A 12641-nucleotide genomic window follows, 5' to 3' on the forward strand; every position below is an offset into this window, starting at 1 on the left:
ACACTGTTATAAATCATTTTCAAAATGTGAAAGAAAGAAAAAAGGCATGAGAAAGGAGATGAGAAAATACAAAGGCTGGCAATTTGTTTGCCTTAATACCCAGCCAGCTGAGTTTCCTTTTCAGAAATGACAGGTCCAGGTAAACCCCACTCTTAACAAGTGCCCCATATTTTATCTGATCACTCGAGGCTCCATCTCTTTGGGCCAGCGGCTTAGGCGCCAAGCTTTTATCACTTCTGCACTTTTGGCACCTGTTTCGTTGCCTACTCTGTATGCAGACTGAGAGGCCTTTTCATGCTCTTTCTCTCTTTAAAAAAAGAGTAGAATGCGCTTTCGAAATGCCTGCTATCCATCCCAGGAGTGAACTGCTGACAGAGAGCTGGTACTTCCACTCCACTTCGTTAAATGAAAAGTGAATGATAGAAATCAGGCGGCACTTAAGAAAAGAGGCAGCAAGGAGAGCCACTTGCAACACATTTAACAGTCTGGTGTCTGCGCAGAGGATAATATGCTGCTAAAGTGACAATTGGTAACACTTGGAAGCTCATTAACACCACTGTAAACATACACCAACTTGGCCGGCTTTGAAAGAGGTTTAGACAAATCCATGGAAGACAAGGTTATCGTCTGGCTACTAGGCAGCTTAGCCATGTTCTACCTCCACTGGCAAGAGGCATTATGTCTCTGAATGCCAGTTGCTGGAAATCGCCAATGCAGAGAGTGCTGTTGTGCTCCTGTCCAGCTTTCAGGTCTCCCATAGGCGTCTGGTTGGCCTCTGTGACGACAGGATGCTGGACTTGATGGGCCCTTGGCCTGATCCAGAAGGTTCATCAAGTGTTTGCATATTATGTTCTTACTGTACCAGCAAGCACCAAGCTACAGCAATTGTGTGAAAATCTTTTGGAGATTTTAATTCGGCTTGATTTCAGCACACACTGTACTTGCTTGCTAAAGATATGCTTGGAGCGTAACCTCGCCTACTAGACACAAAAATCCATAAATCTAAGTAACACAGTGTAGTTCTGCTAGTGTGCATCTTCCAGGATACAGTAGCTTGGCTACAACAGCAACAGGAAAAGAATTGAGTAATCAATCGCCAGCATTAATGAAAGACACGAAGGCTTCAATGCAAGTTAGAAAGGTTTTGCCTTTAATGTACACTCTAGTCACAATTATCTAGTCAGAGGATGTTACACCAGGTAACATTGCAATTTCCTTGTCAAGGGCATCTATTTTAGCAACCTGTCTGGAGAAGTGACAGGCTTGAACAGAGAGGAATCCCACAAAAGCACGGTTGATCAGGAACATTGAGAAACAGTAGTGAGCATTCTCCCCTATCGACTCAGTGAAATCAAGACCTGATCAACACTTTTGGGGAAAAAAAATTAATGCAAAAATCATTTCCCCTCCCTTTACACACACAATAATTTTCCATTACCAGAAATCAGTAGCGTATGCAAATTTCACATGCTATTAAAGCATATAAACTGTACAAATGAAAACTTCAATCATTCTCAACAGTTTCTGAATCAATTTTAAGAGTTTTATGCCTCCCACCCCACCCCAAAGAAGCACTGGGAATATCTGAGACAATCACTGAAAATCAACCCTGACCGGACATCCTTGCTGACGGATTTCCTCCAGATTGTGTGCTGGCTCCACCTCTCTACTAGTCTTGTTCAAGTCAACCTGCAAACTTAACATGACTGGAGAAGGAAATAACTATTAAACCAGCGGCAGTGCCTGAGAATGGGTTGTCCCCCTGCTATGCACTGACCTCTTTGCAGCATTATTGAGACCATGAGGCCAAGGTGTCTTACTTCCTTGCAGCAAGTAATTTCACAGGACACAGTGCACTGAAGAGAGGTGAAGGGTGCTCCTTGAAGGATCGGGAGAAGGGGCAGAGAGGGAGGGAAGGGAAGGGAAGGGAAGGGAGAGAAGATGCTTTGCATAAGTTATAGTGTGTCTTTGAAGTTGGAAAGGAGACCAAAGCCTCCGTGGAGCTTCATTAGCTGGATCCCTTCTCTTCCTCTTTGGTGACAGAAGCAGCAGCAGCTTCTAGAGTTTTGCCCTGCTTTTCTTCATCTTCTTCATCGTCATCATCTTCTTGGGGGTACAGCTCTGGGTACTTCTGCATGCACTCCTGCATTGCACGAAACTGGTCCACACAATCGGATCCCTTTATTTCTTCCTTGCTATAATGGAAACAGGAAAAGGCGGACTTGAATTGTTCCCCACAAGGACCACTCGCCATTCCGCCAAGGCAAGGGCAATTCCAGTTGATATCTCCATTAGGCAATATCAAACCTAGGAAGGAAAAAAAGAAATCAGTAAGCTAATGGCAGATAATGGAGATGTGACTGAACTTGTGTGCTGTAGATTCAATATGATGAACAAGGGTAACTATTTCACACTGAGCCCACACAGTCAGTTTCAATTCCCCAAAACCAATACAATCGTCTGCTTACAATCAACCCTATCGTTGACAAGATGCCACTTCTACTACTGCTATTGACACTAGCAGCACACATAAAAGATGCTGATGATAATCACAAAAAACCCTTCATTGCTTTCATGTTTTTGCTCCAAAATGAGTAGCCAAGTCTGGGAAGGAAAACATGAAGCAGGTGAGGGGCGATTTTTGTGCGGAACAGCAGAATTGTCTTTTTGCTTTATGAAGGAGAAAACACAAGATTCCAAATCTGCAAATCTGAGCAGCCTCCATAAGCAAGTGATCACACGGTGGTCACAAAATTCTCCAGATGCAACTCACCAAGCCCTGCTGCTATGCATCCAATAGGAGCACTAATGGGGCTGAACACTGATGCAAAATTATAGGACTTATTAGTCTGAACCCTTGGAACGAGAGTGATTTTTCAGCCCCTGCAGTCCTACTTCCACTTAGCTAGGTCTTACATCTAAGTAGAGATGCATAAAAACTATGAAAACAGATAATCCAAGTATCTTGGAAACTGTGTTAAAACATTTATTAATGTTAAAAACCACTCCTAAAATTTTAAATCTTCCAATTCCACTCTACACGTTGGGCAGGATAACAGAGTCCAAAGGGCAAGTGTGCAACCTAAATCACATTCAAGCTATTGTAAACCATTCCCACATTAACTAGTTCACTTGGTTGTGCAAATCTGCTTCCTGAGCAGTCATGGATACAGAGTTCAGACATAATGCCAAATCCCCACTTGCAGTGTGGCTTCCATTTTCAATTAAACATGATTTATTATTCTTTCCAGACCCAGAACTGTGGTTAACCTTAACTATGGTTTAGGGAAACAGGCCAAAATATAATTTATTCTGGGTTCAGACATAATGAGTAACCACAGTCCATTGAAAAAGAAGAAGTGAAAGCTTCTCATTTCCTTGTAGATCCACTGGAGGAGGGAAGAGAGGAAGCTCATGACTCTGAATTTAGGAATACTCTCTGACCACAGCTGAATGAACCCAGCATCTCTCTGTATTTTCAGAATACAAAAAGCCTTGCAAATAGTCACTGATTGCTTTGTGGCACATGTGGCCTTCAAGATACTCCCATACTCCCTAGCTCCCATATTCCTTAGCTCTCATAATCCTTAGCTCGTGGCTACGCTGACTAGAGCTGATGGGAGTCCAGAGTCCCACAAAATCTGAAGTGCTACAGGTCGATTCTTTTCCTTCTTTCAGGCTGTAGATATACCCCAAATGAAAACAGGCAGATGTAGGCGGGCTAATAATGAATTGTTACTTGCACTTTGACGTGCTTTTGAACTGCTAGGTTGGCAGGAGCAGGGACCGAGCAATGGGAGCTCACCCCGTTGCGGGGATTTGAACGGGGATTTGCAAAGTGCAAGGGGATGCGGGTGGCGCTGTGGGTAAAACCTCAGCGCCTAGGACTTGCCGATCGCATGGTCGGCGGTTCGAATCCCCGTGGCGGGGTGCGCTCCCATCGTTCGGTCCCAGCGCCTGCCAACCTAGCAGTTCGAAAGCACCTCCGGGTGCAAGTAGATAAATAGGGACCGCTTACCAGCAGGAAGGTAAACGGCGTTCCGTGTGCTGCGCTGGCTCGCCAGATGCAGCTTGTCACGCTGGCCACGTGACCCGGAAGTGTCTGCGGACAGCGCTGGCTCCCGGCCTATAGAGTGAGATGAGCGCACAACCCTAGAGTCTGGCAAGACTGGCCCGTACGGGCAGGGGTACCTTTACCTTTACCTAACTTTTGCACCTGCGTTCCATAGGGACGCGGGTGGCGCTGTGGGTTAAACCACAGAGCCTAGGACTTGCCGATCAGAAGGTCGGTGGTTCAAATCCCCGCAATGGGGTGAGCTCCCATTGCTCGGTCCCTGCTCCTGCCAACCTAGCAGTTCAAAAGCACATCAAAGTGCAAGTAGATAAAAAGGTACTGCTCCAGTGGGAAGGTAAACGGCATTTCCGTGCGCTGCTCTGGTTCACCAGAAGCGGCTTAGTTATGCTGGCCACATGACCCGGAAGCTGTACGCCGGCTCCTTCGGCCAATAAAGCGAGATGAGCGCCGCAACCCCAGAGTCGGTCACGACTGGACCTAATGGTCAGGGGTCCCTTTACCTTTACTAACTTTTGCTACGGAATGAATTTTGTGCAGGAAGGGTTTATTAGGTGGGAGTTTTCTAAAGAGCACGCAGGAACCCAAGTTCTGCAAATTATACAAGCCACGCTGAATGCAGATGAGAGAAGATGACAGGAAGACCCCATGTTGGCATCAGGTAGCACAGAAGAACTGGAGCTTGCAACTGTTGTACTGTAGCCTCTTGGCTAGGAAGAAGATTCAGTGGAACACTTTTTATGTTCACGGAACTAGGAAAAAATCTGCCAAGTAAACAGCCCTTCACAAATGCCAAGGAAAGTGTTCAATGACCTAGGGCCACTTCTCTTCTATGATGGCTGTGTCAATACCTCTTTTATGCCTCTTGAACTAGAACTCAAAACTGATGCATTATATGACCACTGGCTGAAGGTTCTTGATAAGACTTTCTGCCGTCTATGATTAAAGACAACTTCCCTTCTTCCAGCACGGGGAGGACAGTCAAATACAAAACACCTAAAGTGTACATGAAGCATTGTTTCCTTTGCTTGGCACTCATGCTGAAACATTCTCAAAAGAGAACTAAAAGCATTAACAATTGTTTCTTGAAGAAACAGAAGCAGTTGGGAGCTGCTTGTAAATTTTTTGAGACAGAATAAGCTGCAACCCTAACTATATACTGTACTCAGAAGTCCAATTGAATTCAACTGCATTTACTCCCAGGTAAGTGCTGTTAGGATTGCAGCCATAATCAGATTAGTCAGTAAAACCCGACAAATTCTGCTATAACCACCCCAATTATGTTTTAGAAGCTATTGCAATGGAAAGCTGGAAGGCTATACTGTACTGTCAAATCCCAGCATGACAATACAAAGAGCCAGAGATTATTCTCAGAAAATAATTCCCTATGCTACTTTGGGTGTGGGTGGCATCTTTTACACTGGAACACACAACACCACAATATTTCTCACTAAATTAAAATGAAACCAAAATGCTAAAGTTTGAAAATAGTTTTAAATGTCATTCAAATGTCAAATTAAAAATATAAACACTGTTGCACTAAGGCCTTGTGGTACATTATGGTAATTTTTTCATCTATATAACAACAACAAAAACCTGGTAGAAACAAGTACAATCTACTAGGAGTTTATTCTGTGCAAATCCCACTGAAACAAATGGGAGACCCCTGTTAGCTGGCTCTTAACAAACTGAAGGGTCAATTTAACTCATTTGTTTTGTGCTGCTATAAATCCACTTGGCTTCACATTTGGAAGTGGGTTTGCTTTTAAACAAGATCGCATTGATTTCCCCCTCAACAAAACTGCTTTTCACCAAGATAAAAAAGAAGGGCGGGGAGGAAAATCTTCATCATTCATCTTTTTGTATTCCTGGCCAGTAGGAAATCCAACTCTAAACCTTTAGAAGCTGCCGCAGGAGTCTCAGAATGGGAGGTGCCAACAGCCTGCAAAGCCATTTCCCCCCAGCCTGTAGACACTCTGCTGGTTCTTGGCCAGCAATACATCCTGCCTGAAATGATGAAGGCTGAAGGAGAGGGTGAGAGACACTCAAATTCTGCTGCTGCACGTCTTTCTGCAATAAGATGCAGATGGCGGCTGAAGCCTAGGAGTTTAGGAGCACGGAAAGGGACATCTATTTCTTTTTATCTGAAGATTACAAGGTTAACAACCTTAATCACAGCAAGATTTCAAATTGCCGGTACTTATTGGAGGACACCCCCCCAAAAGAAAACCATGCAAGTTTTTTTTTAAAAAAAAAGCATGCATTAGAGTAAGGTCTATGAACAGCTGCTTCTAATTCAGTAACTGAAGTTATGTTTCATTAACCTTTTATTGCATTTCATTCACAATTCCCACAGGTCCTGTTTTCATGTACACACTTATCCTTGTTTTATATATTCCTGATATACACTGCTTGTTTATGTTCAGTGGACTGCTTATTTAGCAGGCAACACTGAAGAACGTATCACTTCGGCCAACAGTTTTTAGTACTCTCTCCTTTGGAATGAATAAGCTTACAGTGGTGCCTCACAAGACGAAATTAATCCGTTCCGCGAGTCTCTTCATCTTGCGGTTTTTTCGTCTTGCGAAGCACGGCTATTAGCGGCTATTAACGGCTTAGTGGCTTTAAGAAAAAGGAAACAAACTCGCAAGAACTCGCAAGACGTTTCGTCTTGCGAAGCAAGCCCATAGGGAAATTCGTCTTGCGGAACGACTCAAAAAACGGAAAACCCTTTCGTCTAGCGAGTTTTTCGTCTTGCGAGGCATTCGTCTTGCGGGGCACCACTGTATGTCCAGACTACTGTGGGGAAAAGGTAAAAAACACCCACTCCAGGCTGACCAAAACCTTTGTCTTAGACCAAGAGTACAGTACCACGAAGAGGAGTCAGACTGGGGGCTCTGCCATTGCTGTGGCACAGATGCCAAGTGAAATAAGTTAGGAGAAATTTCCACATTGATTTAGCATTGCTTTTTATTGATGTAGGCCAAATGTGCTAAAAGTCGAGGGTCCATATGAGACCCCATGGGCTTAGACCCCTTGAGGCTCCCAAAGGTGTCCTAAATACAAGTAACAGAAACTTCTCTATGGTGGAAGTACTGCTGTTAGTAAAGCATTGAGGCTATTCTACCAGTGGCTACTCCGCACCACGCTTTTCTTGCTCTCACCCCAAACTCTCTCTAAATTAGCAGCTTATTATATATAAAATTAGTATAGGAGATGCCTGAAAATGCTGACCAGCCCCATGAAAAATAATCCCAGATATGTGTGGGTTTGCTGAAGTTATTCAGTAATATAACTTTGACACCTTTACTTTATACACTGGTTTTAGCTGTTGGGGAGGGGGCAAGTTAAAGTATTTTTATTACTTGTTTTACATTGTTTGTTTTGCTGAAGCCCCAAGATAGCTAAAACGGGGCATAAGCTTAGAAAATACATTATACACATTTTTTAGTTTAGCACAGCTGTTTTTACTATGGAGAAGTGAGAAAAATGTCAGGCCACACAGTGAACGCACATTTTAAAACAAATCCACACCACAAAAGTTTATATTGAGAGACAGGGTTCAGATAGGATCATATACAGGTGACGGCCAACACAGTACAGTGCAAGCATAGCTGTCTCTGTGGGTGACTGCTGCCCCCTAGAGATTCCTGACTACATTTTTTATAATAAAGAAAACCCAATTTCAAACACATGGAAACATGGAAGAGCACACATTAAATACCCTGGATTATTACAAGGTACTGAGCAAATCTCTCTGCTAACAGGAACCAGCAATTTGTGTTGAAAGACTTATTACGATGTTATTTCAATACCAGTATACAGCCCTATTGAACATTATGCTTTCCCCTCTCTACTACTGACCATGGTCTTCATAAGGATCATTGGGGTCATCTGCTACCAGTTCAGCATTGCTTGGTGTCTCGTGGTCCTCTTTGGTCACAAATATAATTTTGTCCTTTCCTGAAAATTAAAAAAAGAGAGAGAGACAAAGAGCATTAGGCCCAGATAGAACAGTCTGTCCAGAACAGTTGTCCAACAGAAGCCTTTGAACAATTCCATATAAAGATGCATTCCTAGTAGAAGCTCATGATTCTCTTCCAATTGGCACTGGAGAGGCTTCAATCAAAGTTGTGTGCATGAGTCTGGCCATTACATTTGGTTAAAGCGAACTGGAGGATGTTCAGAAATTAAGGATAAACATTGGGCTGGCTCCAGAGAGGCCTTTGGCTCTTCTGCTTCATCCCATTGTATTTCCCCAACTTTTGATGAAGACTCACACATAAAATTTGAGAGAAGGCTTTGTTAATTCTAAAAGACCGATTACTGTCCACAAACACTTTTTAAAAAATGGTACGAAGGGGTCAGAGATCAATTAATCTCATTAGTCAACAAAGACGGGGCAAATAGTAATGAGCTTATGATGGCAGCAGGGTAGTTTAACTTCCATTGTGAATCAATTTGCTTTGATTTTATAGTGTGGCGTTGGAGCAAGCCAAATATGGTCACATGAAACAGCTATCCTGGGATGACCCTGCAATGGAGATTTTCCCCGGACACATCCCCACTGTCAGCCCCCAGAACACTGAAATCATGCATCAGCACTTCCAATGAAAGGCTTCCCTGAAGTGCTGCCTAACCCAAAGTAACTCACACAGGCCAGAGGCAAGTGAAGCATTACATCATCTTGTAACAACACTCACCCCAGTCATTTCATAGAATTGATTAGCTTCATTCAGATCTATTTTTTTTAAAGAAAGGCAATTTTTCAGAGAGATTACTGCAAAGTTTCTCTCCTTGTCAATTACAGACTTAAGGTGGATTTCAAAAATTTATCTACCTGATATTTTGCTTTTGTTCTTAATCCAAAATACTAATACAGTCGTACCTTGGAAGTCGAATGGAATCTACAGTGGTACCTTGGGTTACAATACACTTCAGGTTACATACGTTTCAGGTTACAGACTCTCCTAACCCAGAAATAGTACCTCGGGTTGCTTCAGGATGAGAACAGAAATCACGCGGCGGCAGTGCAGCAGCAGCGGGAGGCCCCATTAGCTAAAGTGGTGCTTCAGGTTAAGAACAGTTTCAGGTTAAGAATGAACCTCCGGAACAAATTAAGTACGTAACCAGAGGTACCACTGTATTCCGGAAGTCTGTTTGACTTACAAAACGTTCGAAAATCCAAACACGGCTTCTGATTGGCTGCAGCCAATTGGAAGTTGCAGAAGCCCTGTTGGACATTCGGCTTCCAAAAGAACGTTTGAAAACCGGAACACTCACTTCCAGGTTTCGATTGTTCGGGAGCCAAAACATTCAAGAACTAGGCTGTTCGAAAACCAAGGTACGACGGTAGTGTGAACTCATTCTCCAAATGTGAGTTCTCATATAACTAAAGCACACTATCTATACATAATGGAAATGAAATACAGGCGTGGCCGTTTTAGGTGTGTCCGATATGTGCATGAACACACACACATGCATCAGGCTGAATCTGGAAGTGAGCCAAAAACGTAACAAAAAGGAACAGGGTGAGGGCACGCCTGGGTGTTTGCACGCTTTTTCAATGAGCGCTCCAATTATATGCGATTTCACACAAGCACACAATGACCCAGAACGCAGCCCCCATGCAAATGGGGAGTTGCCTGAACTACCAAGTGCCATGACAGCATCTGACAATGATGTGGAACGGACTCCCTCAGGAAGCTGTGGACTTTCCTTCATTGGAGGTTTTTAAGCAGAGGTTGGATGGCCATCTGTCATGGATGCTTTAGCTGAGATTCCTGCCTTGCAGAGGGTTAGTGTAATAGATGACTCCTGGGGTCCTTTTCAAACCTACAATTCTATAATTCTATGTACAGTGGTACCTCGGAATGCAAACGGGATCCGTTCTGGAGCCCCGTTCGCATCCTGAACAGAACTTAAGACGTGATAGCGCGTCTGCGCGTGTCGCATTTCGCCGCTTCCGTGCATGACGTCATTTTGACCATCCGCACATGCGCGAGTGGCGAAACCGAGAAGTAACATGCTCCGTTACTTCTGGGTCAGCGCGGAGCGCAACCTGAACGTGCTCAACCTGAAGTGTATTTATCCCGAGGTATGACTGTACTACTATGTGTCTCAAATACACAGCCAGTGTTCGAAACTCCCATTGTTCTAGGCGCATTTTGCAACAGGGAATTTCATTAGTGATAGCACTTTTTGAGCTCTGGGCAGAGTATTGCACCTAAGATTTGATTAAAACTGCAGAGTGGAAGGAAAAGAGGACCTTTTTCTGCCTCCCCACTTCCAGCTACTCTCTGAAAACTGGAGAGGAGACCCTCATAAGAATATTAGGGGAAGGACTAGACCATGTGAAAACTGAACATAATATTTTAGCTGCAGCTCCTTTTCAGCTTTGCATTCTTGTTATAAAAAAGAGCACCTAGACATTCCCTTGTTGTGCCCACAACCTAGGTTTAAGGTGCCATTTAGCTCCTAGCTTTCATACCTCAGTTTCTAACTTTCCTTCAGCCACCAACTCACAGCAGTAGTCTCACAGCATTAGACAAAGCAGACCCCCACAAACATAATTAGAAGTATTGATTTAAGACTTTAAGTGACTTTAGCTTAATCGTAAATCACAACTCATTGCTTTCGCTTAAAAATTAGTACCACTTTATTACTACCATAGTTACCTAACTATTTACCTAACTCCTTATTAGACTCAACTATTAAATTGCAGATGCTGCGGTTTACAGTTCTGAAAGTTATGTAATGATAAATATGACAACATATTTATCATTGCATAACTGGACAGCAACTGCTAGACAGTGTCATAACTTCATTCACTCTATTCTGTGGGGGAAGGAAGGGAAAACTGAGAAAGAGAGTGGGGGGAAAGACTGAGCAAGCCTCATTTTGTTAACTGTCAGTAAAAGGAACAGCATCCTACCATGAATATCAAAAACTATATACTACTACAGTACAGTGGTACCTCAGGTTAAGTAATTAATTTGTTCCAGAGGTCCGTACTTAACCTGAAACTGTTCTTAACCTGAAGCACCACTTTAGCTAATGGGGCCTCCTGCTGCTGCCGCGCCTCTGGAGCACAATTTCTCATCCTGAAGCACAGTTCTTAACCTGAAGCACTATTTCTGGGTTAGCAGAGTCTGTAACCTGAAGCGTATGTAACCTGAAGAGTATGTAACCCGAGGTACCACTGTTTATAAAATAGCTGTGGCCTAACACCAAAGTTCCTTGCTCACAAATAAATATAAGCTTGTGTTCAAATGTTGTGTTTGTCTACTAATAATCTACATAATAATAATAATAATAATAATAATAATAATAATAATAATAAAGGTCACAGGTTCCCCATCCCTGCAGGACAGAGATGCTGCCAAGTCGAAGCAGACAGTGCTGGGCTTTGGTGAACTAACAATAAAGGCAGCAACGTTACATTCAAAACAACAGAGTTCAGTCCCTGGGATGTTTCGTGACCAGCAAACTTTGCAAATACCCAAAAGCCCTTGGAAAAGAAGGTGTCCTGACAAACCACGTTTCCAACACCTGACTCAGTTGCAGATACATTTAATAGGTATATCTGAAGGAGTGTCTCCACCCCCATCGTTCAGCCTGGACCCTGAGGTCTACCTCTGAGGATCTTCTGGCAGTTCCCTCACTGCGAGAAGCCAAGTTGCAGAGAACCAGGCAGAGGGCCTTCTTGGTAGTGGCGCCCGCCCTGTGGAACACCCTCCCATCAGGTGTCAAGGAAATAAAAGTACTATCTGACTTTTAGAAGACACCTGGAGGCAGCCCTGTTTAGGGAAGTATTTAAATGTCTGAAGTTTTACTATGTTTTTATATGTGCTGCAAGCCAAGCAGAGTGGTTGGGGAAACCCAGCCAGTTGGGCAGTGTATAAATAAAATATAATAATTATTATTCATTAAAATTATTATTATTATTATTATTATTATTATTATTATTATTATTATTATTACTACCACCACCAGACGAGATGAGCCCTCTTAAAAAACCTGCCCACCCGCACTCTCCGTGGCTAAAATGTGGAAGAGCAAGGTTCAAATCCCTCCTCAGCCACATGGCTTCCCACCCCGTGACCTTGGGGACGGTCACTCTCTCTCAGTCCAGCTCGCAGGGCTGCTTCGAGGGTAAAGAAAACCGAGAAGGGGAAGAAGAGGGCGGCCAAAGCGTGCTCCTTCCCAAGCGCCTCGGGAGAAGGAGCCGGGGACGAGACCCCCATAAGGAAACGCGGGGCGGGGAGCAATGCTTGCTCGCTCTCTCTCTCTCGCCCCCAGTACCTTCTTGCCTGCAGTAGGACATGGCTGGGGAGAGCTCGCGAGCAGCGCGTTGCTCCTTCCGCGGCGCCGGATGGCCCAACGAGCGACCCGTCCGTCCGTCGGCCCCGCCAGCACCGCCACCGTGAGCCGGCGGCACAGCGGACCGCGCGCTTTCCCCCTCGCGGCGACTTCTCACCCGCGCCGGAAGGACCCCGAGGAGGATGAGGAGACCAGGAGTCCGCCTGAGCGCTGGGTTTTTTCTGAGGCGCGCAAGGGGAGCCGGGCA

The 12641-nt window shown here is 44.2% G+C and overlaps 1 protein-coding gene across 1 annotated transcript; it reads right to left on the reverse strand.

The window, feature by feature from the left end:
• Positions 1-1127: 1127 nt before the first annotated feature.
• CHCHD4 (coiled-coil-helix-coiled-coil-helix domain containing 4) lies at positions 1128-12545 on the reverse strand. Its single transcript, XM_028719239.2, has 3 exons — positions 12377-12545; positions 7937-8035; positions 1128-2307 (listed from the first exon to the last, which is right to left on the reverse strand). Exons 1-3 carry the CDS (start codon positions 12396-12398, stop codon positions 2009-2011), a joined length of 420 nt encoding a protein of 139 aa, XP_028575072.1. The 5' UTR covers positions 12399-12545; the 3' UTR covers positions 1128-2008.
• Positions 12546-12641: the final 96 nt, after the last annotated feature.

This window comes from Podarcis muralis, chromosome 2 (assembly GCF_964188315.1).
Source record: "Podarcis muralis chromosome 2, rPodMur119.hap1.1, whole genome shotgun sequence".
In the NCBI taxonomy this organism is placed as follows: Eukaryota; Metazoa; Chordata; class Lepidosauria; order Squamata; family Lacertidae; genus Podarcis; species Podarcis muralis.

Coding starts and splice junctions, on each gene's coding strand:
- CHCHD4 (XM_028719239.2), bottom strand. CDS start 12,398: ATGTCCTACTGCAGGCAAGAAG. Junction 8,036..12,376: donor GTCCTACTGCAGGCAAGAAG/GTACTGGGGGCG, acceptor TTTAATTTTCAG/GAAAGGACAAAATTATATTT. Junction 2,308..7,936: donor TGATCCTTATGAAGACCATG/GTCAGTAGTAGA, acceptor TTTCCTTCCTAG/GTTTGATATTGCCTAATGGA.